The following is a 26,204-nucleotide window of genomic DNA, read 5'->3' as shown; positions in this document are numbered from 1 at the left end:
ATTATTTTCATCAGTACCAATAAATTAAATATTTTTTTTTATATAAGATGGAAGATTACTTAGTTCATGGAGATTTTCTTTCACTCGGAATTAGCCACCAACACCACAATTGCATTTCCCTTTTGTATGTCCTTTGTACCATATAGCACAACAGATACCCCAATCTTCACTCACAAAAAATGTGATTATTGGTACCATACCAGCTACATGTCAAATAATACTAATAATAAGTTATATGTAAACATTACCATAAATGAACAAGGATGCGAACATCACCATAAATGAACAAGAATCTTCTTTCAAAGATCAACAATGGCAGTGATGATGAAGAGAGAAGCAAGGCTAACTGCTCCATGAACAATAGCAGAAAGTAAAATGTGCCCCAAACCAAGATATTGAAAGAGGTTAGAATAGAATCAAAACTTGTAGTTAATACTTATATAAAATTGTATATTAATAACTATCACTTAATCACATACACGATAAATTAGTAGTCGTCATAAATAATATATCAGAAAAAATTCCATTAATTTATTATCTTAAATAAATAATATATGTACCAGTATGGAGTAGAGGGGTCAGGTAATACTTGTCCGTTGGGTACACAATTGTCTACGTGTCGATTGTCTTTGAGTTTTTCCAAGTTTTCTCCCTTTGTTGTTGGTGATCTGTCGGGAGTACCTGCGATTGCACTTCGACGCTCAAGTCAGTGTTATGATTTAAGTGTGTTCTCTTAGAATATAAAAAACGTACCTCATTTTCTTACAAAGAGTTCTATTTATAATGTTGACTCATAGACTTTTACCTGTGTGGGCTGGATAGTTAGTTAACAACTAACATGCATAGTGGTTTCCTGATATCGTGGGAGTGTATCTTTCGGTTTGATCAGTTTCTATCGTTATATTGGGATATTTCACGAATATTTCAGAGTGTGCATTTGACCCATTCAACATTATTTGTAACTGCTTATTTATTACGTTGTAAATAATATTTGACTCGGGTGGTCGGTTACCCAGTCGTCCCCAACATTTGTATGAATCAGTTGTAGTCTTTGAATTGTTTTCCAAGTGATTTGAAAAAATTATTTTTTGACTAGCTTACCAAATTGGCAAGCCACACAATCTGTCAACTTATCTTCAATCACAAGACACCTTTGTCCAAGGCATGTTTCTACATGTATAATAGTCTCTTAAAATAAAAAATTTAAAGTCTTTTATATGCTATAGACCTCCTTGTTTTTTATGTCTTTGATTAAATACTAGTTATCTTCAAATATAACTTTGAAGCTTTTTGCCAGTGCAACATTAAACAAATTTTGATCAGGCACATATGAAACATCATAGATATGCTTCAAACTTGTCAAGTTTCAATAGTAATGGTCACTTTTTCTTTAACTAAGATGAAATCACCATTTTCAATTTTCATTTTAGAAATGATAGTTTTGTCAAGCTCTATAAAAAAACTTCTTGTTGTTGGTCATATGATTTGTGCAACTATTGCCTATTAACCATGAGTTACTCAAAGTGTTGGTCATAGCAAAACATGTTGCAACAAAGAGTTATTCATCTTCTTGCTCCTCCAAAGTCACATTTTCCTCTTCTGATTTAGTCTTGCATATTTGTTCTACATATCCTAGATCACCACATTTTCTACACTTGACATTTGGCCTCTACCAACATTCTTTTAGATGATTTTTCTTTTTGCAATGTAGACAAGGGAGAAAGTTCTCACCTTATTAATTGTTGGATCATTCTTTCATTTTGTTCTTTCATTTATTGTTCTTCTTATTTTTGCCACCTTTAAAATCTTGTCATTTTACATAAAAAAATCACGTATAATCTTCTTTTGTCTATCATTTTTCTTTGTTCCCGAACTTGTAAAGCATTTATCAATTCACCCGAGATGATAGTTGACAAGTCTTTCCTCTTCCAAAGTTGAGATTTTGGATTCATATTTTTCTAGTATAGTAACCAAAAAATGTTAGAACAATTAACAATTTTTTTTCTTCAGGAACGAGTTTCCCAAATAGTTACACTTTATTTACTATACTTATCAATTGATCAATTTATCAATTGATCAATTTAAATGTTTTTGTCTCTTTCATGCTTTTGTCTCTTTCATGCTTTGCATCTCAAATTCTCTACCAAGTTAAGCACTTGCATGCCTTTGATCCTTTCACAACCAAAGTATTATTTTTTTGAGATAATCCTATTTTTTTTTGGAGATTTGAAATTCATAATTTTTTACATAAAAAAAATATTTTTTTTTTGTCTTTATCTCTTTTATCTTTCTCTCCTTATGATATTTCATTTGAGCCACTATTGAATTCTTAAGCAATTCAAGAACCTCTTAATTTTCTTGTATTTCCTCTCAAAGATTCAATAATTCAACATAACTAATCATTTTTGCATCTCATAACTCATATTCTTTATCATTAAAATTGGGTGACATGTATCTGCTCTATTGGTATTTCTCTCTCTGAAGCTATATATTTTTCAAAGATAAAAAACTTTTTGATACCAATTTACTCTTGACATAACAATCAATAAATTAAGAGAAGAAAAATATAAAATATAATTGAAAAAAAAATATTTATAATTTATTGATTTGCTCGGCAGCATATCATAATATGCCATATTTTGAAGTATAAATATTAATATGCCATATTTTTGAAGTATAATATTGATAGATTATGATGAGATATTAAATAATTAAAAAATAATTAAACTATTAAATATAAAAACAATAATTTGAATAAAGAAAATCTATACTGCAGTTATTACAGGTAGAGTTTCAACATATTAATTCATTGTTGTAAGAGACAAGTGATGCAAGCTCTAATTAATGAAAACAGTTTGATCTCAAACCTATCAAAGCCTGAAGGCCCATAATTGGATCCCCGTCACTGCAGATGAAGATGAAGGAACACTGTCTTCTGAGGTGATCGGTGCAAAAACGCAGCGTTTAAATCATCATCTGCGAAACTCTTCTTTATGACAATGAAGCTTCAGATTTTCACCCAACTAAACCACTCTCAAAAGTCCGCTTTCGCTGTGGTTTTCGTCATTCTTTTGCCACTTTTCTTTCCCGATCTTTTCCAACCTCTTGGTCGTGCATCGCCTTCTATGTTCTCTGTAACTCTAATTTGCAACTTTCTTTTTAATTCCTTAAATTTTGAGATATTAATTGTGACACTTATGTGCGAAATTTGAACGAAAGAAAAACCGAATTTGATTTGAGGAAGAACTGATTTTGATGAATTGTCATTGTAGGAGTGGATTGCTCCGAGGCCTATGCACGTGTCTTTGCTAGAGGGTGCTTTGCAACGCCAAATTGTGAGTACAAATACACGTTAATCATAATCATGGTTAAATGTTTAAAGATTAGGTTAATTTGACACGCTTTTTGTGTATCTAGCTGTTTCGAGATTAACATTTTTTTTATTGTTTTCAGTCTGTTGAACTTCAAACTAGTCTCTGGTCTCCATTGGCCTTCCAAGGATGGAAACCTTGTACTGAGCGTCCGAAACCACCTTGTGAGTTATAGTATATTGAATTGATTTTTCTTTTAGACATTGGACATTTGTTTATCTTGAAAATGAGGGCTGTATTGCCTGTGACTAGTGTCTTGTATTTTACATGTTTCTTTATGCTCATAATCTCTTGCAGCTCTACCTGAAAAGTCACGCGGTTATATTCAGGTTTTCCTTGATGGGGGGTTGAACCAGCAGAAGATGGGGGTATGTAAATGATGAGATTGTTTTGAAAGGGTATAATTTGATCAAAGAGATAAAGTGGGTGTATTTCATTGACATTTGCCTTTGACACTAGTCTAATATAATTTTCCCCCTTTTTTCTCTTTAAAAGATATGTGATGCTGTTGCTGTTGCTAAGATTTTGAATGCAACGTTGGTTATCCCACATTTTGAAGTGAACCCTGTGTGGCAAGATTCAAGGTATATCCAGATTTTGCTATTTTTTCAACCTTTATATGTTTAATTTTCAAATTGGCAAGTTGCCGTTTAAGTGGAATTGTTTTATTTCTGCAGTTCATTCGAAGATATATTTGACTTGGATCATTTTATTGATGTCCTCCGCAATGAAGTGTCTATAGTGAAGGAACCTCCCAGTGACTATTCTTGGAGCACAAGAGAGTACTATGCCACAGGCATAAGAGCTACTAGAATTAAAACTGCACCCATTCAAGCTACAGCTGATTGGTATATAGAAAATGTCTTGCCTGTACTTCGGAGGTATGTACATAGCTTAACCTCAGATTCTTACCTGGTTTGTTATGTTATGTCATTAGATGGCTTCTGTTTTCTGTAATTACGACTTAAAAGCTTTTGATACTAGTTATCCGAGGGTTTTTCAAAATACAATTGATAAGTGCTATTTTTCTGTAATACGAATCTATAGTGCACTAGAAAGTTTGATAAAATGAGGGATAAAAGGAACAAAATGTTCAGGAGAACTATATTTGTGGAAAATTAAAAGGCTGAATGAATGAACTAGTTTTGCAATACAAACCAGGGAGAGTAAATTTATAGGTTTATAATTAGGGAGGGAGCTGATCGTGTAACTAATGTACCTATTAGGTGTAGTAACAATATAGCCGACTCAGCACTAGTCTAGTATAACAGACTTTATTAATTACCATGGCACTTATGCTAATATTACCCCTCGTATCTATGAAATAGACTATGAGGAGACATTTGTCCTAGTAGCAAAGATGAATATGGTAAAGATTACCCTTTCTTAGTCACCCATTTTTGCTGAGATTTGAAGCAGTTTGATGTTAAAAGTACTTTACTTCTTAGAGATCTAGAAGAGGAAATCTACATGAAGATTCCTCTATGATTCAATTCTCATGGTGAAAAGAGCAGGTGTGTGGCTCAAGAAGGCTTTGTGTGGTCTCAAACCATCACCTCAAACATGGTTTGGAAGATTCACCTAGGTTATGACATCCCTAGGATACAATAGAGTCAAGGTCGTCATACTCTTTTTATAGAGCACTCCCCTGAGGGCAAATCACTCTTCTCCTGGTATATCTACATGATATGATCATTGTAGGTGATGATTAGATAGAAGAATAGGCTTTGAAGAAGAAGCTGACAACCGAGTTTGAATTGAAGGAGTTGGAAAAGGTAAAGTACTTCTCTGGAACAGATTGCTATTCCAAAAGGGTATCTTTATCTCCTAAGGGGAATATATACTTGATCTTCTCAAAGAAATAAGGAAATTGAGATGTAAGACATCTGAAGTACCAGCTGAAAACAAGATTGGAAGTGAAGAAAGTCCAATAATAGAAAAATCCCAATACTAGAGATTGGTGGGGGAAGTTGTTAGTGTGGTAAGCCAATTTATGCATGATCCCGATGAAAGGAACCTACAGAAAGTTTGATAGAATCTGTCAATATCTGAAGGCAAGTCTAGGAAAAAGGATTGTTTGTTCAAGAGAAGAGGGCACATTGTTCATAAAGGTGCTTACAAATGAAGATTATGGCAGGTCAGAGTTGTAGATAAAAATGTCCACCTCCAATATTGCATGTTTATGGAAGGAAATCTTGTAACATGGAGGGGTCAAAAGCAGAATGGTAGTTGCTAGGTCTAGTGGAAGAGCAGGATTTTCAGCTGAGACATGGTATTTGTGATGACCTGAAAGTAAAAGCTAAAGGACTTTTTTTGAGGCAGTTTAGTGAAAACAATTCAACTACCAGTGTTGTCCATAATCCAATCCAGCATGACAAGACAAAACACATAATGGTTCATAGACACTTCATCAACGAAAAACTAGACAATGGTCTTATAGTCACAACACAACACATTTTTTTATGGGGCTCCAATTGGTAGGCATGTTCACCAAATGATTTCCTTCAAGAAGTTTAAAGGAGCTTATTGGCAAGTTGGGGATGATTAATATCCATTCCCTAACATGAGAGGGAAGTGTTGAAAACATAGTTGATATTTAGGATGGAAAAATTTATCTTTTAGATTAGTTTATCTCAATATAAGATAAACCAAAAGATGGTTATTTTTATTTTTTATTCCTATAGATGAAAGACAGAAACTTTATTTGTATATATATGGATACACCTGTTCGAACCCAAAGATTGAATAAAACAGTTTCGCTTTTTTCAACTCTTTTCATGAGCAGGAAACCTATATAGCAGGCATGAATCTTCAATCTTCACTGGAGACATAAACCATTCAATGTCTTCCTTTAGATATATTGTTTACATAAATATCTATTTTCAATTGTTGTAGATTTTCTGGTTGATACAGTTATGGAATTGCTGCTATTGCACCATTCTCTCATCGCTTGACATTCAACAACCTGCCATCAGACATCCAGCGCCTCCGTTGTAAGGTCAACTTTGAAGCACTGATCTTTGTTCCACATATCAAGGAATTAGGAGATGCCATTATTCATCGTCTTCGCCGCACTTCTATTGTCAACCAAGCTGAAGCGAAATACTTTCCACTGGAGGAAACTGACGTGTTAATAAAACAGCAAACTGGAAAGTTTGTTGTGTTGCATCTGCGTTTTGACAAAGTACAGTTTTCCTTTTCGTTTGAGTGGTTTATTACAAATCAAAGCTTATGCATGTAGCTTCATGAAATTCTAGGTCGCTTGTCATTCTAATTCAGTTATTGCATTGAGGACACAATCTTTATGTTGTGTATAGGTTGATAATTAATTAACAGGCATAGACTAACTGCTTTATTTGTTTGAACTTTGAAGTAGTATGATTAGTTCAAATGTCCTTAGCACCTAAATAATTTTTCTGTTAATGTAATTGCTCTTGTGCGTGTTTGAATAATGAATTGATGGTCCATGCTTCTCTATTATTGTAGCCAATAATGCATGCTTATTTATAGAAAATATGTTGACTCTGTTGTCTAGAACTTTTAGGGCAACTATGGCTTCAAGGAACTACATATTTATGTTGCCTTGTACTAAGAAAACAAAGTCTTGTCCCACTAGGTAAGATCACTTGACGCCATTCAACTTGGTCGAAGACCAAATGAAGAGATATTATTTACCATGAGTTCCTTCGTAACCACTTTTCCAATGCCCTTGATGACCCTCTCATTCTTCCTTTTCGTTGGACTGAGAATGGGAAATTCAGAAAGAATGACTTGGAGTCAGTAATGGAGTGGGGGAAATCAAAAGGATTGTGGGGTTAGGCGGGTGTTGAGAGAAAATTAGGTTTGATTAGTGGGTGTTTTTGGGTGTCTTGTTGTTTTGTTTGTTTTCTTTTCCATCTTTGTTTCTGCAATTTCAGAGTGTTATCCTTGAGTTCTTATAGCTAAGATCTGGTATCTATTGCTTTTATCATGATTACATATCTCACTCCTTAACACTTTCATTCCAAATTGCCCATGCAGGATATGGCTGCTCATTCAGCCTGTGATTTTGGTGGGGGTAAAGCTGAGAAGCTTGCTCTAGCAAAGTACCGGCAGGTGCTTTGGCAGGGAAGGGTATTAAACTCTCAATTCACTGATGAAGAGTTGAGAAGTCAGGGGCGCTGCCCACTGACTCCTGAAGAAATTGGATTGCTCCTGGCAGCTTTGGGTTTCAATAATAGAACACGGCTTTATCTTGCTTCTCACAAGGTTTGTTAACAACATATGATTGGAAGGCTTGTGATTACTCAGCATAGATTTCATTATGATATTTGTAATGATGCCCAATGATTAACAATCTAATACCTTCTGATACTTTTATCGATTGGATCTCTGCTTTGACTTAGGCCCTTGGTCTGGATTGATTGTATGCTTTCAGGTTTATGGTGGAGAAGCTAGGTTAGCAACTTTAAGCAAATTATTTCCTCTTATGGAAGATAAGAAGAGCCTAGTCTCCACAGAGGAACTGGCCAAGGTTAAAGGAAAGGCATCACTGTTAGCTTCTGTTGATTACTACGTGAGCATGCACAGTGACATCTTCATTTCTGCTTCTCCAGGCAATATGCACAATGCTCTGGTAAGAATCATTGTTAAATATTCTATTTCAAAATGTACTTCTATAAATAATTTGTTGCATAACAACTAAGGGTGGGAAAAAAATCCAATTCATAATTATCCATATCCATATTAGTTTTAATCCATTTAAATGGATTTATTTCAAAACCAAATCCATATTTTTGGATTTTAAATCCAATCCTTTTAATTGGATATGGATTAGATATAGATTAGATACATTTTTGGATTATCCAAATTGCATTTTGGGATAGATTGTGACTTGGCTCGATCCAAGTTAAGCCAAGACAATCCAGCCGATGTCGAGTCGAGCGGGCCCGGGCCGATGTCTAACCGAACAGTCCCGAGCCCATATCATGCCGAGTGGGCCCGGGCCGATTTCGAGTCGAGCGCGTTTGGGCCGTTGAAGAGCCGAGCATTCCCGAGTCGATGTCGAACCAAGCTGGCCCGAGCCGATGTCAAGCCGAGTTGGCCCGGGTCGATATCGAGCCGAGCAACCCAGGCTGATGTCAAGTCGTCGGGCCCGCGCCGATGTCGAGCTGAACGACCCAAGCCAATGTCGAGATGAGCAAGCCCGGGCCGATGTCAAGCCGAACGGGCCCGGGCCAATGTTGAGTCTCTCAGGCAAATGTCGAGTCTCCCGGGCTCTGTCCAATGTCGAGCTGAACGGACCCAGACCAATGTCGAGCTGAGCAAGCCCGGGTGGATGTCGAGCCGAACGGGCTCGGGTCAATGTCGAGTCTCCCAGGCCCGGGCTGATGTCAAGTTGATTGGGCCCGGACCAATGTCGAGCCGGCTGGGCCTGAGCCAATGTCGAGTCTCCCGGGCTCAGGTCGATGGCAAGCCGAACGGACCCGGGTCGATGTCGAGTGGAACGGGCCCGAGTCGATTGACATCGATTGGGCCCTAACCAATGTCGAGTCGAACGGGCCCAAACCAATTACAAGTCTCCCGGGCCCGGATCGATGTCGAGTCTCCCGGGCTTGGACCGATGTCGAGTCAATTGGGCTCGGGCCAATGTTGAGTCTCTCAGGCCCGTCCGATGTCCAGCCGAACGAGCCCGAGCCAATGTCTAGAGGAGCGTGCCTGGGTCTATGTCGAGTCGATTGGGCCCTGGCCAATGTCGAGTCGATTGGGCCCTGGCCAATGTCGAGCCGTGAGGGCCCGAGCTGATGTCAAGTCGAGCGGGCTCAAGCCGATGTTGAGTCGTTCGAGCTCGGACCAAAGTCGAGTCGTCTGGGCTCGGATCGATGTCGAGTCGTCCGGGCCTGGACCAATGTTGAGGGTGTTAGAATATATGACTTTAAACTAGAGGGAGGTGAATTGTTTAAAGAGGGTTTTTATAAACTTTTAAGCCTTGAATGAAAATATTTCAAGAAAACCTTGATTAAGAAATCAGTTTTTCAAAACATAAAGCAAAAAGCACAATACTAGTAAAAAGAATCGGTTGTTTTATCGAAACAATCGGTTGTTTATACTAGTCAGCAAATATCAAAACTGAATTTAAAGAGTTAGGGATAGAGAGATTGCACACAGATGTTTATACTGGTTCACTCCAACACCAGAGCTACTTCTCAGAAACCCTGAGGAAATCCACTAAGCAATCACAACTTGATCACTTACACAACAACCAAGAGAATGACCTTGAACACCTCAAGACACACACTCTCCTTGGCCAACACACCAACACCAAGATTGCTGATCTTGATCCCCTCCAGTACACACAGCCAATCTCAGCAAACACATAAACGAAACTTGTTTCATAGAGTACAAGGATTACACTTGTTACAGAAGATAATCTGAAATCAATACAAGCAGAATCCTATTCCACAGACTTTGATCAATCACAAACTTTCAGCAATCTCAGCTCTTTGAAAACTCAAAAACTCTTAGCAAAAACTTGTCAAGGATTTTTTTCTCAAATCTGTTTTTTTTTTTTCTGAATTTATTCAAAGATATAGTTTGTTATCAAATCTTAACAAACTCTTAAATTGCATTAAAAGATTGGTCAAAACATTTCATGAATGGAGCGTAAGCAATTAAATCATTTAAAGCTCAGTCAAAGATAAAACAGTTTTTCTGTTATGGTCCCAAAACAAACAATCGGTTGTTTCCTCGAATCAATCGGTTGTTTTGGTTCTTAACAGTTCAACCATTTGAAAAACAGTTTTCAATCTTTTTCTCAAAACACCTAAGTATAAACAATCGGTTGTTTCGACAAAACAATCGGTTGTTTTAACTTAGTTTGAAAACATTTTATTTTCACAAAGATTGAGATGCTTTATGCTTTAGATTCGATCAAGGGGTGGATTACAAAACTCAAACTACCCCAGAACTATACTAAACCAGCCCAGCAACACCAAGCACAGCCAAGGCTTCAACATCCTTCAAAGGGTTTGGATTCTTCAAAGCTTGAACACCACTTGGTTCAACAGAGGGTTCGGGCCGGTGTAGAGTCTTCCGGGCTCGAGCCGATGTCGAGTGGAGCAGGCCCGGGTCGATGTCGAGTCGATTGGGCCCGGGCTAATGTCGAGTCGAGCGGGCCCGGGCCAATGTCAAATAATCCAGGCCCAAGCCATTGTCAAGTTGTCCGGGCCGATGTCGAGTTGTTTGAGCCCATGCCCATGTTGAATCGTCCGGGCCGGGGCCCATGTCGAGTCGATTGGGGTCGGGCCGAGCCAATGTCGAGCCGATGTCAAGCCGAGCTGGGCCGAGCTAATGTCGAGCCGAGCCGGGCCGAGCCAATGTGGAGTCTCTCGGGCCCGTCAAGTGAAGCGAGCCTGGGTCTATGTTGAGTTGATTGGGCCCTGTCCAATGTCGAGCCGAGCGTGCCCGGGCTGATATCAAGCCGAGCGGGCCCGAGTCGATATCAAGTCGTTCGGGCCCAGGCCATTGTCGAGTTGTCCAAACATAGACTGATGTCCAGTCGTTCGGGCCCGGACCGATGTCAATTGTCCGGGCCCAGACTGATGTCAAGTCGTCCGGGTTCGGGCCGATGTCGAGTTGTTCAGGCTCGAGGCGATGTCGAGTGGAGTGGGCCTGGGTCGATGTCTGTTTGATTGGGCCCTGGCTAATGTTGAGTCGAGTGGGCTCAGGCCGATGTTGAGTCGAACGGGCTCGGGCTGATGTCGAATCATCCAGGTCCGGACCATTGTCGAGTCGTCCGAGCCCGGGTCTATGTTGAACTGAGTTGGTTTGCGTTCAGGTTGAGTCGACTTAGGCCCGGTTCGAGCCAAGTTAATTTGTGTCCATATCAAAATGAATTTAATGTAATTAACAAAGTGAATTTAATCTAATTAACAAAATGGATTGAATCTAGATTTAATCCACTTTAAATGGATTTTAAAAAGATCAATTTAAATTTGATCTAGTTAAAAATGGATATGGATTTTAAATCTAATTCATTTATTTGGATTTGGATTGATGAACTCCCTTAATAACAACTTATAGGTTTAAAAGAACCTAGCTATATTTGTTTTGTATTGGTGCAAGAATTGAGTTAAATTCCCAAAATTTATCATTTAGCGAAACATCTTTTGCTTCTTTAGGTGGCGCATCGTGCTTATATGAATCTGAAGACTATCAGACCAAGCATGGGATCATTGGGGCATCTATTTCAGAATAAGAGCGTAAGCTGGTCAGAATTTCAACGTGTGGTTCTTGATGGACACAAGAACAGACAAGGGCAAATAAGATTAAGGAAGGAGAAACAATCGATTTATACGTATCCTGCTCCTGATTGCATGTGTAGAGCTTAATGTAAACAAGTTTTGGCATATTTTATTTCTGCAAAATTCATTTATTTCTCTCCCAAGTTCTTATTGCAGAGATGTTCCAGTAGTTTTCGAATTCATGCAATTAAGATACTCACACCGAAGTGTTTTTTTAAATTTTGAAGTATTTAATTTTGAAATCAATTAAATACAAAAATACTTTTATTAATAATCAATTTTATAATCAAATTTATTAATAGTAAAATTGTTGGTTTGAGTGTTATTTTAATGATATTTTTATATTCTTTATTTTCATATTTTAAACTAATATATTAATTATTTTTAAATGAAATATTTATTTAAATTTTTTTTTTTAAAAGTAATTATAGTTGAATGTCATAAACCTATAATGGACATTAATACATCGAAACAATATTAAATTGCTATTAAATTAATTATTTAATTATTTATTTTCATTATAAACTAGTGGTCATGTTGTTGTCTTGTTGGTATGTTTTTACTAATGCTATTTAAAATGGTATGTATTTTTATTGAATTTTTAAATTAGTGAATTTAGTCGCTTGAAATTTATAACAAGCATGGGATGAAGTAAAAGGGGCACATGACTACAATAGAAACATATTTACCCAAAACGTCTATTGTAATAGAAACATATTTTAGGATAAGTGTTTGGTTCGCAAGAAGAGCTACTCACATCCAGTCAACAATTTGCAAAAACTGTGTTCAAGGTATTCACTGAAATTGCAATCAAATCCATTACCCATCATCTGACAATTTCCATCATCAATATTTCTTTGTTAAAGAAACAGTTAACCTACAATTCTTTTAAGTGGATCTTGAGATGCTAAATTTAGTGTAATCAATCCTTTATTAGAAAAACAACTAATGCTTTTTTACTTTTGAGTATTACCAAACCTTTGATGTATTATGTTTCATAAAACCCTTTCAAATAAGCACCCCTTAAGGATAATCTGAGAAAAAAAAACATTAATTGCAATGTATGAATGTTCAACACTCGGGACTGGGAACTCTTGTACCAACTTTACTGAGAAACATTATTTTTTATATGGTATATGGTTTGACATAGAAACATCTCAAAGATCATAACCATTTTTATTTTTCTTTTGCATCTATCCCACACTTTAAACCAGTAACGTTGAAAGTCAATTATTAAGGGCGATATTTCTGCTTTTGATGTTTCGAGGTTATTTGGAGAATTTTGATGGTTAATTCTCCAATTACAAATAAAATCCCAAAAATGTTTTCTTTGTAATTCAGAGATTCTGAATGGGGAATGTACTCTCATAGTAAATGTGCCAAGCTCATGTTTAAGTTTTGTGTCTTTTTCTAAATAGCTTGGACACTTTAAAACATGATACAGATAGACATGAGATATGAACATAATTTGTGATGTACATAAGAGAATTGATTCCCACTAATTTACAAATGGATACGTAGCACAATGCCCAGCTTAAAAAAGACAGCTAGATCATTTTCGTGTTAACATGAACAAAAGTAGCTACTCTATTTCAACATCAACATCTATTCTGCTGATCCACTTAATCCTTTTGTTTAGTAGGAGGCAATGAAGACATCTCACCATCCTTCTTATCCTTGCAAATAGGAGACTCACTCCCATTCTGATGGGCTGCAACTTCTTGTGATTCTGCAGGGATAGAATTAACCAATTCTTCATCAACTGCAAGAGTTCTCTCTGAGCCCATCACAGCAATATCAAGAATAATATTCTCTTCCAAAGAACGACTAAGTGATGATGATGATGATGAAGACGTGGAAACAACAGATTTCTGATCATCTAGCTTTGATGTTGTTGTTTCCTTTCCAGTGCTTCCTGCTCTTTCCTTTTTGGGCTTTTGGGATTTGGAGGTCTTCTGGATGGAACTTGCTGTAACAGAAAATTCATCACAGTCTACTTTGATGTCAGATGGCAAGGTTTCATCCATCTTACCATCTCTGTCCTCATTTGTTATGGTTGAAGGAGTTGAAGACTTAACTTTATAAGGTGGATCTATCAGTGTGAAAGGACGGTTTTTCTTTGATCTGGATCGAGTGGAAATGGTGTCATCAAATGGATCAATATCGAAATCAGTATCACTGTACATCTTCTGAACTGTGCGGATGGGTGTGGCTAGCCGAGCTCGATGATGACTTATAACTCTGAGAAGATCCAAGAGGATTGCCTCCTGTTTTATTAAATAGTAATTATTGATCACAAAAGCTAAGGCTGAATATAAAATAAACAAGACCTCATTGTTTTTTCACTCTCCCAAATTTCAAAAAAAAGTTATTATAATCCCATGAATTTGGAAATATGATTTTAGTTCCAAATAATTAAATTTGAAGGACTAAATTTTGTTTTGAAACTACTTTTAGTCTATTAAATCTAGTGTTTAGAGACTAAAATCATCATTTTCTAACTTTTATAAACTAAAATATATTTTTTTAATGTAGGGGGGCCATTATTCTAGATTTCAGGCACTAAAACGTAATTAAATCATTAAATAATAATGATCTTTAATGAAGAGTTGCTTGGAAGCAGTAAATTAATAAATTGGATAGTTGGGTCAATATATTTGTCAAAAGTTTAAAGATTCACAAAGTTGAAAACATATAGTTATGATTTGATGATAATAATTAGGAAAATACGTACAGATACATGTGTCCACGTCTGTATCAAAATTCACAACTAGGTAAACATACTTGTACCAATTATGCTCCTCAAGTCAATAAGCGCGTTGAGTCACAATTTGCTGAAGTTTACTCTTATGTTTAGGATCCTAGTCGTGTTTGTTACACATTAGGATATTTTATTTTGTTACTTCTATAATTATTTCTCTCATCGTACTTATTTTGAAACTTAGTTTAACTGCAAAATAAATTCTACAATTAATGATGCAAGAGAATATTTGTCATCAAACATCATGTGTCCACACACACAACAAAATGGTATTGTTGAGTGCAAAACCACCACTGTGGAAACAATTTGTACTCTTCTTCTTCTCATTGATGTTCCTCTACATTTCTAGGGGGTCTCCTTACTACATGTCATCTGATTAACCACGTGCCTCCATCGGGTCTTAACAATCAAATCCTTCATTCCAATCTTGAACCCTAAAAATGAACTTCATTTTGTCACTATATATTTGGCAAGACATGTTTCGTCCATGAACTCACTCCAAGTGAAAATAAAGGTTACTACTAAATCCAAAAAATGTATTTGTTTTTACTCTTGACTGTGTAAAGGTTATTGATGTTTCTCTCAACTACAATGGTATCTAGTCTCTATTGATGTTACGTCCCATGAAACTAGTCCTTGCTTTTCTTCCAACATCAAAAAGGTCCTCTAAAGGTTCCACCTGCTGTCACAGTAGTTGCTCTACATCACCTCCACTTCTACATGTCACCAACGGACATGGGCACTATTTAAAGTGTCACCCACTGATCCAGCAACATCATCTCCAATTCCATTCGTTCTTCCACCATTGTGTGATTCTTTCTTGATGTAGTTACCTTTTACCGTATGATTGTGATTTATCTGTTATTAGATTATCGTTTGTGTGTAGAAGCTTCTATAGTGAGTTTAATTTGAGCTATTCCACAACACCTCCTAACAAAACCATTGTTTTAATGGTACAATTGATCGTTACAAAGCTCAATTGGTAGCAAAAGGTTATACTCACACTTTTTGCTTAGATTATGGTGACACATTTTCTCCAGTAGCCAAAATCACCTTTGCCTGTCTTTTTCTTGCCAGGGCCACCATCTACCATTGGCCTCTTCACCAATTGGACATAAAAAATTTCTTCCTACATTATAAGTTGCAAAAGGAAGTGTACATGAATCAACCACCTGGTTTTATAATCTCTAATGACTCACTCATGTCTTCATTGTAGGCTTTGGCACTCACTCTAAGACTTGAAGCAATGTCCCCGTACCAGGTTCTACTGTTTCAACTTTATTTTGCTTGAGTTTGGTATGACTCGTTGGGAAGTTGATCACTCAATTTTTTCACTACATTCTTCGCTGGCATGTGCACCTATTTTGTTGAATATGTTGATGAAATGGTATCTAATGTCATTCTCTAATACAAATCTCAACTTCACAGTAAGTTTCAAACCAAGGACTTGGGTCCACTTTGATACTTTCTTGGCCTTGAAGTTGCACAATCGTCATCTAGCATTGTCATTTCCCAGCGAAAGAATGCTTTAGACATTTAGACCAAGATTGGTATGATTAATCGCCCCCAGAGATAGTTCAATGGATCCTAATTGGAAAACCTTGGAAGATATCATCACCTAGTAGGCAGACTTAATTACCTCAGTATCACTAGACCAAACATTACATGTGCAGTTAGTGTAGTTAGTCAATTCCAAAAGACTCCATATGAAAGTCATTGGGATGTTGGGCTACGCATCCTTCAATACATAAAAAATGCACCAGGTTGTGGTGGTGGAAACGTCATTTCTTGTAGGAGCAGGAATGCTAAATCTAGTTTTGAAGTTGAGTGCCGAACTATGGCAGACACTTCATGTTTGATTACATGGCTTAAGAAACTTCTCAATTGGTAAAATAATGGAGATACACAAGATATATAGTAATATGTGACAATTAAACTGCCATTCACATTGTATCAAACCCATTCTTCCATGAGTAGATTAAAAATAGACAAATAGATAGTCATTTTACTAGGGAAGGTCCTTTCTGGAAAAATCATGAGTGACTTTGTCAACTCCAGTGACCAACTTCCAAAGATGCTCACTATATCCTTGAAGAGCTCACATATTGACATCATTTGCAACCAACTTGGCTCATTCGACGTATATGCTCCAGCTTGAAGAGGAGTGTAAAAGATATGATTTGATCTTAGTAAATAGGTAAATTTGAACAACTAATAATTAAGAATATTCTCAACTATTAACCATTATTAGGTTTTCCTATATTATACTTTCACTGATTATTAATAAAAGATTTACATGTGTGATTAAACACACAATTCACAAAAACAGAGAAACTTATAAGTTACCATCCACACTTAAAACAGTTAAAAAATCCTTCCGAGTTTCAAAACATGAAAATGGGTGAGGACATTACTAATACAACTGAGTTGAAAGGATTGTTTTACCAAACATTTATAAGCATTACTATATATGTTTTCCTTAACAAGGAAGTACGGATCATTGCACTAGCATCAACAAGTATTATAAGCAATCTATTCTCACCTTTACACGCAGGTACTCTTCAGAACGTGAAGTTTTAACAAAGCAGGATACCAATATCTGTGACATAAAAAGGCTTTTATAAGATAATGGTAGTTGAGAAATCAAAATAAAAATATACTTGTGAGATCGTTTCCTAATAGATGAGAATTTTTTTTAACACAAGATAAATGTGTCGTAAGTTAAAAAAAAAAAAAAATTCTTTATAAACAGGTTTTTAATATATTTTGTTGCCTAAAACAACATCAAATATTATAACAAACTTCTCGATTTCATGACAATATGATAGTAAAAATTACAGTTCTTAAATGATAAAGAATAAAAAGGTATTCCACAGAGAATAAAAATATGCCCAAGATTTTCAGTAGATTCTAGATTTTGAAGAAGCTTATTTTCATTCTAAGAAATATGCTACAAGTAGCATCAAAAGGAACCTTAAAAAAGCCTTCCAAAACAAAAATTGAAGAAAAGGGGAAGATAAAAATATATTGGAATTTATAAGCTCATAAATATTATATAAACCAATGAACAAGAAAGGTATCTCAACCATAAGAGCCTGATTTTCTGGATCAATGTTCTCTAGAAAAACCCTTCTGTGCAATTTTCTTTGCTCTACTTGGGGATTTTTAGCCAAAACCTTGCGCATATCAGCTATTATACTCTGCATAAAAAAATTAGGAAATAGATTACTTAAGTTTTCAGATGATGAGATAGCCATCAAATAGTAACTGAACAATTTTTAAAGTCTAAGAATACTCACATTAATCTTGTTAACATCCAAGTGACTGATAGCCAGACGAGTCTTTATACGCCAATGAGATTTCTTACTAAGATTCCTCACAACATTTACACTCAAATTGTGATTAGGAATATGAATTGCTTCACAATCAGAACCTCTAATTATTGTTGGTGACCACCAGCCTACATGCTAGAGAAAATATGAAATTTGATTATAGTGAAATACTTTAAAGATACTCGGGAAAAATATCACCTATGATGAAAATCACTTGCACTCAATTAACATATTTTTTTCTGTTCTCCTAAACTACCTTTTCAGCAGGTTAGATGATAAATACAAACCTCAACTTTACCAGTAACCTCGTATCCTTTAATTTTTGTTTGAATCCGCTCATTCACAACAAATGGCCGAGTTGCATGAATCATCATACTCGAAAGGAAGTTTGTAAATATCTGAAGACAAGACACCATAAAAATGAAGTGAGAGTGACAGCAAAGAGGAGCCTACCTAATTGGTAATGGCTATACCCAGTAGAGTTACTCTACGGTCTATGGGAATTCAAGAATTTGAAGTATAGGAGGATCCATAAAAAAATTTGACGACAAATTTTAATCATTCTCGTAGACAGTATCAAGGAAACTATACCTCACGACCTGCAAGGGAAATCAAGACTGTGCCCAAACCACCAGCAGTCAACCACTTCTGTGTGGAGATACCCAGCAACTCCATGAACAATGACACAGCAGCAACCCAAATTGCAGTATATACAGCTTTCCCAGTAAAATCAATGCTCATCTGTCATTCATTGGCAATATATTGAATAAGATTTGTGTTTACATACTTAAGAAATGCCCTCAGGAATCTACAAACTAAATTAACATTTATGAAGTCCCTCACTAAAATATCCAACATGAAAATAAGGAATAATATTCTATAATGATACGATATTCAATCCACAAATTCAAATTTGCTAAAATAATATTCAGCAATTGAATTTTTTATTTCGTAGACTCTGACTACCTTTTTCTAATTTTCATCGGGAATAACACAGCACAACTAAACCTTTATTTAAGTGGTATCACCCCAAAATTATTCTATTATTGAATTAAAATGTCATGTAAACAGAAATGGAAAATGACAAGGATCTATAACGGAAACATACATTTCTTTCATCACTGGAGCCACTTGCCTCCATACAAAATTTTTGTGCTTGTTGAATTAAGCTGAAAATAGGCAGCAGAAGCATATTACATTATAAGTTGAACAAGATAGGAAGACTCCAAACCCATAATAATAAGAAGTGAACTACTTCAATGGTTTATTTTACAACAACAAATAAAGAGGATTTAATATTTAATTTGCTTATTATTTAAATAAATCAACAAAATTCTCAAATAAATATACAATTGAAATGTTGAATAATTAAAATAAAAAAATGGAATTATCCTACAAAGCAAACTCTACATTGTTCTGCGCCTCAGTTTCTTTTTCATCCTATTTTTTTAGTTAATAATTTGCATATATCACTCCACTTTAGTGTGTATTTTACTTCTAGCTCTAGAAATAGGAAAACAAAAAGCTTTTCTTACAATGAAAAAGTGCAATATTCTCAAATTTAGAAGGAATAATATTCTACTTCATTGTATCAATTATGAGGTCATTGGGCCTATAATAAATACATGAACCTGCTGGTTATTTTAGGAAATATGGACAGCTAATTTTAAGGAGACAAATCCCTGTGATTATGGGATTGTTTTTAAATACATAAACCTAGTATTAATTGCGAGATAAGCCTGTCATAAAGAATAAAATTACAGATAACATATGAAACTTCCTGAAATACACAATGAGGACCACAGTTTTTACAAATACAGTAGTAAATTTGTTAGTTTACTGAACAAATGAGGGATATAATTCTGCCAGAAATCAAATTTACCTTGAAGAACAGTAAGCAATTGTAAGCACAGTTGACAACGATCTCACAAAACTCAGCAGCCGTTGCTTGATAGCCTGACTAGTTTCTGATGGTAGGACTAGTAGATCTAAATCCCTGAAATAGTTTATTCTAAGGTTTTCACAAACAGAAAATGGCAAACTTCCACTGCAAAAGACTTGTTAGTCCAGAAAGATACCTGCATATGAGCATTACTCCAGTCCACAGCAGCATAGGTCGAAAATAAGATGTCAAAATATAACGTGAACTACTTTTCTTCCAACTCCTATCAGTACTCTGAAAACATCATGGAACAGAAAATCAGCAATTAATACTATTCAAATGATTTTGACAAACATGCTATATAAGATGCTAACTTCTTGGAGAAACAGATTCCTGCTCAGTCGCACAAGAGGCTCAAGACCAAAAACAGCAAACCCAATAATACCAAGGGCGGGGATGAATTGAATCGCAATTGGTTTTCCCGCTATAGCATTATATGACCTACATCAATTTAAAAAATAAATATCTCTAAACATTTATTCAGAAATAGATAGATGGAAAAGAAAATATATGAACAAGACTTTGAAACTATAAAGAGTGTTATTGTGCTTTCAAGTGTAAATGTGTGTATGCATTAGTTTTAGGTCGCATCCCTTTATGTAATTCATATTCATACTATGCCTTTGAGAAGAACTTAAATCTTTTTCAAAAATCTTTTGATAAGTGATTAAATTAATACCATATTAATAAAATTGATTATCTTGTGTTTGCACATTATGGTGCTTTCACAAATAATCGATTCTCATAAATGAGAGATAATCAATTATCTTGAAATTTGGTTCAAATACAAACTTAGTTGATAACTTGATAATCAATCATCTAGAGCTTGGTTTAGGTATACAGTTTGTTGATAATCGATTATGTCTAGAAATAAACATAATCCATTAGGATAGTCATATTGAGTTTCTATAATTGATTATTCTTAAATATAATCAATTAGATCAATTCTATATCAATTTATATACAAACTTTTCTTAAAAAATCAAAATTAACAAGTTTAAAACAATTACAATCCTTTTTTAGCTTTCAAGATATTTGTTTGAGACTTATGATTTAGGATTTAGGACTTAGGGTATATGATTTAAATTCTATTAATCAATAAAAAAAAACCTCAAAACATCACCCCACCCTCTACTTAATGATGTACAAATTATTTTTCCTTACAAATATTACCAAATATTCAATTCATATATAAAATCAAATGCAAACACATACAACTTTGTTAATAATAAATTTGCAAAAGGATTATTTTAAACATATAAAATTTAAAACATTAAATTCAATCTAGTAGAAACTAAGATAATAATATAAATATAACGATGTGAAAGGAAAAGTTGAATTTAACCTAATAATAATAAAGAAAAACAACATTTACTAGTATGCCCAGTTCCCAAATCCCTATCCTACCTTGACATCGCCACTGTGTCCATGGTCGTCGTTGTCGGAATCGCTCTCCTTGCCAAACTCCTCCTGATGGTACGTACGCCACCTCCCAACTTCACAATATAAACAAATTGTAATAATTATAGAAATGAGGAGTTGAGTTGATCTTATACAATCAAGAATATCTAGATTATACACATATTATTAGGAGTGTTCAAGAGGCACTGGGCCACCCTGGATCACGACAAGCCATGATTGATGAAATTCATGCACCTGATCAGAGTGCTACTTAGGAGCTTGTACCTCTTTCTCCTAGTAAGAAGCAAGCTTGTGGGTTATAGATAGGTTTATGCTGTTAAGGAAGGTTCTACTAGTGAAGAAGATCATTTCAAAGCTCGTCTTGTAGCTAAGGGATACATTCAAATTTATGATTTTGACTATTGTGATATTTTTTCTCCTATGACTAAGAACAACATTGTTTGTGTTTTTCTTGCTATGATTGTCATTTGTCACTAGCCTCTTCAACTTGACATTAAGAATACCTTTCTTCATGATAATCTTGAAGAGGAGATTTACATGGAGCAACCTCCTGGATTTATTACTCAGGGGGAGTCTGGTTTAGTTTGTAAATTACATCAATCTCTCTACAGCTTAAAGCAATCACATGGATCCTGATTTGGTAAATTTAGTCATATTGTGTAGATTTTTGGATTGAAACTAAGCAAGGCAAATCATCCTATGTTCTATTGTTATACTTCTTCTGGGAAGTGTGTTTATCTAATGGTTTATGTTGATGATATTGTTATTACAGGAAATGATATCACTATAATTGTTCAATTAAAAACCATTTATTCAGCCACTTTCAGACCAAAGATCTAGACTATCTAAAATATTTTCTTGGTATTGAAGTGACACAATCAAAAGAAAGTGTCATCATCTCACAAAGATAATGTGCTCTTGATATTTTGGAGGATAGACATGAAAAATTGCAAACCCGGTGATGGGAGATCAAGGTGAATTTTTCTCAAACCTAGAGAGATAGAGAAGGTTAGTTGGAAAACTCATTTAGCTTAATATAACAAGACCTGGTCTTTCTTATCCAGTTGTAATTCGCATCCTCAAATGTGTAAAAGTGAAACCAGGACAAGGATTGTTGTATGAGAACAAAGGACGTACTCAAGTCTTAGGGTATTGTGATGCAGATTGGGCTGGTTGTCCCATTGGCATGAGATCTACCACATGATATTGTGTATTCCCTAGAGGGAACCTTGCATCTAGGAAAAGTAAGAAACAAAGTGTTTATACTCGAACTAGTGCAGAAGCTAAATATCAATATATGGCCCTATGTACATGTGAGCTTGTGTGGAATAAACAACTCCTTCAAGAATTGAATTATTTTGAAAATGAGCACAAAGTTGTACTGTGACAACCAGGAAACTCTTCACATTGTCTCCTATCCAATGTTTCATGAGAGAACTAAATATATAGAGATTGATTGTCATTTTGTTAGAGAGAAGTAGTTGTCCAAGGATCTTATTACCAAGTTCGTTAACTCTAATGAACAACACACAGACATTCTAAGTAAATCTCTAAGAGGACCTAGGATTCAATTTATATGTTCCAAACTTGGTGCATATCATCTATATAGTCCAGGTTGAGGGGGAGTGTTGAAATATAATGTTTTTTATTATTTTTCTTGTGTGTACCCAATTTTAGGGTTAGGGTTTTAGGCAAGTGCCTTGCCTCTTCTTTGTATCCTCTATATATATATATATATATATATATATATATATATATATATATATATATATATATATATATATATATACACACACACACACACACATCAATAGAGTCCAACAGTGTGGGTTGAATACACTGTTTTCAATCCTCAATTGTTCAAGTATAACTATGGTTGAAATTAACTTCTCTCATACTTTTATTAGATTTGTCAACATAATCTATCAAGTGAAAGGTAAAATCATATATTCTTCATCACACATAATCTATCACTTGCTAATATGGGCAATCTCAACACAAAAATGTTCAACCTCTGAATCCAACAATTTCTTCCATACATGTTTAGTTTCTTGAAAAGAGAAAAATGGGTGCTGAACATTTTTGTTTTTGTTTTTGTTTTTTCAACACTCTTCAGTGCGTTTAGATAACACAAAAATCAATTCTATCCTATCATCCTGTGAAATCATGGTGATACCAAAAAAAAGTAGAAGTATTTGTTGTTGTTTTTACCTTCACCAAGAAAAAATAATTGATAATTCACACCATGAACCTAATCCAAACACACTATGAGTGACCGAAATCCTCACGTGCTGTGCACAGGAGGAAGTAAAGGATTGGACAACTGATGTTCTCATGGATGCTCATCACAGAGTAGAAGAGTATGGTAAGCAGGGTTCTAAGTAATGTAACTAGTCCTCCGACTAACCTCAAATTACCCTTTGCTTTTCAATTGTAATGGTTAACATAAAAATCCCCAGTACTATTTGTTGTTGTGATGTCAGCAATGAGATGGCATCGAATCTTTTGCTATAGTTACCCACATCTTCACCAAGGAAAATTGCACTCTTTTGGCAAACGTGAATTACAGAATGGCTTATATTTAGTTATATCTTTGGCTGAGTATGCCTTATGTACTAAAAATATATAAGATGACTGCTGTGTACGCTCATCATAGCAGAAACTTTTTATCTGAGAAGTACTTAAATTGGACAAGGTTAGTACGTATTTTCAAAATTTGTAGTTGGAGATACCGGTGTCATTCATAAATAATGTATTAGTTGGTTGGTTGGTTTTGTATATTGACACATTACCCAGTCAACAACAGTTTATTGATTTAAAAGTAAGGTGCTTTATATATTTGATTTTTGTTGTCTTATGTAATACTTCCTCTAGCCTCTGTCAGTTCACAAAGTTCTCCATGGATTTAGACAATAAATAAAAGAAAAACATACATTTAAATCCAATCTAATACTGTAACTCTTATCATCATGAAACTGCCAGAAACAAGAAATTCAAAGATAACTAGCAAACATAGCCATCCTAGGATGGAACCAGGGTTTTAGAAAAAGAAAAAACTTAAATACAGTTTCTTAGGTGTTGTTTGTTTAATCTCCAATTAGAATTGAAGTTTTACCTAGTAATCCATATACCTAAAGTTTTTATTAAAGGATTGTGTGAATTAGCAGGATGAAACTCTGTTTTTTATTAGAGAACAGTACAAGCAATACTTAAAGAATTGTACCTAAGTGTCTACGAGCACAGTTATGGCGCTCCTATGGCCGTGATATCCAGCAATATAAAGTAAGAAAGTGAAATTGCGACCACAATTTAAATGCTTGGAGGGAACAAACAAACAATAAACATGAATTTTTCATAGATGAAGGTCATACCAAACCATGTGGCAAAAGACTAATGGCAACAAAACATAATCCATCCCCATGCACGCGCTTCTGCCAAAAGACAAACAAAATTGAAACTCAACGTTGTACATCGTGGATTAGAACACTCGCAGAAAGAAAAAATTTCAGTAGTCTTGAATTATCATTCACAAAAGTTAAAAATAAAGATTGGAAAATTTCTACAAATAAGATCATGCATCCGCCAGAAACTCATTCCACTTTTTTTTACAACAAATAGGAAATCTCAAGAAAAATTAAGTAACCACATACCTGACAAAAACAACAACTTCCATGATTACTGTACAGCCTGACGTCGCGAGACAGTCTAATTGAAGTGAGATGAAATCCAAGGTTACGCGATGAGCACAACATCGTATAAACAAACAACCGAAACTACTTTAACTTTTGCCTAGTTCACCTGCACGAGAGACAAACCCGATAATGTTAGACGCAAAGAGAATAGAAGAAGGTCTCAGTGAGTCGTCAGTGCAAATAAATATAATGTTTCTAACGGGCTCGAACAGAGAGATACGCTGATGTCTGATACTGATAAGATTCCGAAGACGTGGGAGCGAAGAAAAGAAAATAATCCTCTTCTCGGCAATGGAACAATCGCGAATAGTTAGAAACGGAAATTTGTACTCTTCCAAATCAAGAGGTTTCTATCAGCACACGAACCGCGAACCTTCTTTATGCAGCAATAATTCAGCGATAAACCTTTTTCTTAAAAAGAAAAAGAAAGAAAAGTGGTATATGATCACGAGTTATTCCGTGCTCTTTATTTACTGTTTAATAACACTACATCAAGAAATATTACTAGGCCGCAGTGTGTTATATCCTAAAGTTTTAGGATATAATTACTTAGGATTTTATTTGAAATTAATTATTTATTTAATTAGTTAGTATTTTATTAGGATTTTATCAGGATTTTATCATTTATTTAATTAGTTAAAATTTTATTAGAATTTTATAATCTTTAGTACTTTATAAATAGAGTATTGACATATTATTTTATGGATGAATAATATATGCAGTTTGTTTCTTTTTCTCAATTCTCTATCATTGTTTTTGTTCTTGGTATAATCGGAAACCACCTAAAGGTTCCCTTTGTCCAAAGCCTAATCATTTTTCGAAATCTCTTACAGAGGACCTAGACGCTTCTACACATAGTGAATTTTTTTATGTAAGTTTTAACTTGTCTTTAGAAGGAAAAAAAACTTCATATTAAACACTTTAAAAATGTTATTTAATTTTATATTCTTTTTTAACTCGTAAAAATCGATTTAAATATCTTCATTCAGAAGGTATTATATTTCAGAAGGTATTATTTTTGTTATTGTTAATTCGTAATTGGTTGACATATTAAAATTGTATATTTTTAGTACTTTCTAATTAATCAAACAGCATTTTTTTTCAATGATGATAAGATATTCTTTAGCGAAGGTCTAAGAGTATATTTAACAAGGAATATCCTTTTAGATGCTTAGATAATTTTCTTAGTATAAATAACTTATTTTTATTCTTCTCAATATCTATTATTTCCAATTCAATACTTTTATTTGAATTCTTAAGTGGGTCTCACCTGAAAGCTCCTATCCTTATGTATTATTTTGTTACTAATTTATTTATTAAGCTAACTGTCATTATCTTATGTACGAAATGATTGAATTTTAAAAATTATGAGATTTATCTAGACTGTTAGGATTTTTTATAA

The 26,204-nt window shown here is 34.8% G+C and overlaps 2 protein-coding genes across 5 annotated transcripts; one reads left to right on the top strand and one right to left on the bottom strand.

The window, feature by feature from the left end:
• The first annotated feature begins 2,787 nt into the window (after window positions 1–2,787).
• On the top strand, window positions 2,788–11,852 carry LOC137820307 (O-fucosyltransferase 31). Of its 2 annotated transcripts, none has more exons than XM_068624304.1 (10): window positions 2,788–3,134; window positions 3,273–3,335; window positions 3,454–3,535; window positions 3,669–3,739; window positions 3,867–3,955; window positions 4,049–4,252; window positions 6,285–6,555; window positions 7,392–7,619; window positions 7,789–7,986; window positions 11,531–11,852. In XM_068624304.1, exons 1-10 carry the CDS (start codon window positions 2,994–2,996, stop codon window positions 11,738–11,740), a joined length of 1,557 nt encoding a protein of 518 aa, XP_068480405.1. In that variant the 5' UTR covers window positions 2,788–2,993; the 3' UTR covers window positions 11,741–11,852. The 2 variants fall into 2 exon arrangements, with proteins under 2 accessions (XP_068480405.1, XP_068480406.1); XM_068624305.1 differs by having other exon boundaries at window positions 2,828–3,108.
• A 1,259-nt stretch (window positions 11,853–13,111) lies between these two features.
• LOC137820305 (mechanosensitive ion channel protein 2, chloroplastic-like) lies at window positions 13,112–25,293 on the bottom strand. 3 transcript variants are annotated; one of them, XM_068624301.1, is made up of 14 exons: window positions 25,023–25,293; window positions 24,761–24,908; window positions 24,482–24,541; window positions 21,096–21,184; window positions 20,003–20,129; window positions 19,825–19,922; window positions 19,629–19,742; window positions 18,855–18,915; window positions 18,338–18,487; window positions 18,034–18,144; window positions 17,714–17,881; window positions 17,501–17,614; window positions 16,957–17,013; window positions 13,112–13,920 (listed from the first exon to the last, which is right to left on the bottom strand). In XM_068624301.1, the coding sequence occupies exons 2-14, from the start codon at window positions 24,860–24,862 to the stop codon at window positions 13,276–13,278; spliced, it is 1,896 nt and encodes a 631-aa protein (XP_068480402.1). In that variant the 5' UTR covers window positions 24,863–24,908; window positions 25,023–25,293; the 3' UTR covers window positions 13,112–13,275. The 3 variants fall into 3 exon arrangements, with proteins under 3 accessions (XP_068480402.1, XP_068480403.1, XP_068480404.1); XM_068624302.1 differs by having other exon boundaries at window positions 25,003–25,274; XM_068624303.1 differs by having other exon boundaries at window positions 25,013–25,189.
• Window positions 25,294–26,204: the final 911 nt, after the last annotated feature.

Source organism: Phaseolus vulgaris, chromosome 9, assembly GCF_000499845.2.
Source record: "Phaseolus vulgaris cultivar G19833 chromosome 9, P. vulgaris v2.0, whole genome shotgun sequence".
In the NCBI taxonomy this organism is placed as follows: Eukaryota; Viridiplantae; Streptophyta; class Magnoliopsida; order Fabales; family Fabaceae; genus Phaseolus; species Phaseolus vulgaris.
This window is presented reverse-complemented; position numbering and strand designations above follow the sequence as displayed.

Bases quoted from the DNA above. Each gene is read 5' to 3' on its own strand.
- LOC137820305 (XM_068624301.1), bottom strand. From the start codon at position 24,862: ATGTTGTGCTCATCGCGTAACCTTGGATTTCATCTCACTTCAATTAGA. The intron at 24,542-24,760 runs GTATGTGGTTAC...GTCTTTTGGCAG, and splicing joins GAAGTTGTTGTTTTTGTCAG to AAGCGCGTGCATGGGGATGG. The intron at 19,743-19,824 runs GTATCTTTCTGG...AAACTATTTCAG, and splicing joins GGAGTAATGCTCATATGCAG to GGATTTAGATCTACTAGTCC.
- LOC137820307 (XM_068624304.1), top strand. From the start codon at position 2,994: ATGACAATGAAGCTTCAGATTTTCACCCAACTAAACCACTCTCAAAAG. The intron at 3,536-3,668 runs GTGAGTTATAGT...AATCTCTTGCAG, and splicing joins TGAGCGTCCGAAACCACCTT to CTCTACCTGAAAAGTCACGC. The intron at 7,620-7,788 runs GTTTGTTAACAA...GTATGCTTTCAG, and splicing joins TTTATCTTGCTTCTCACAAG to GTTTATGGTGGAGAAGCTAG.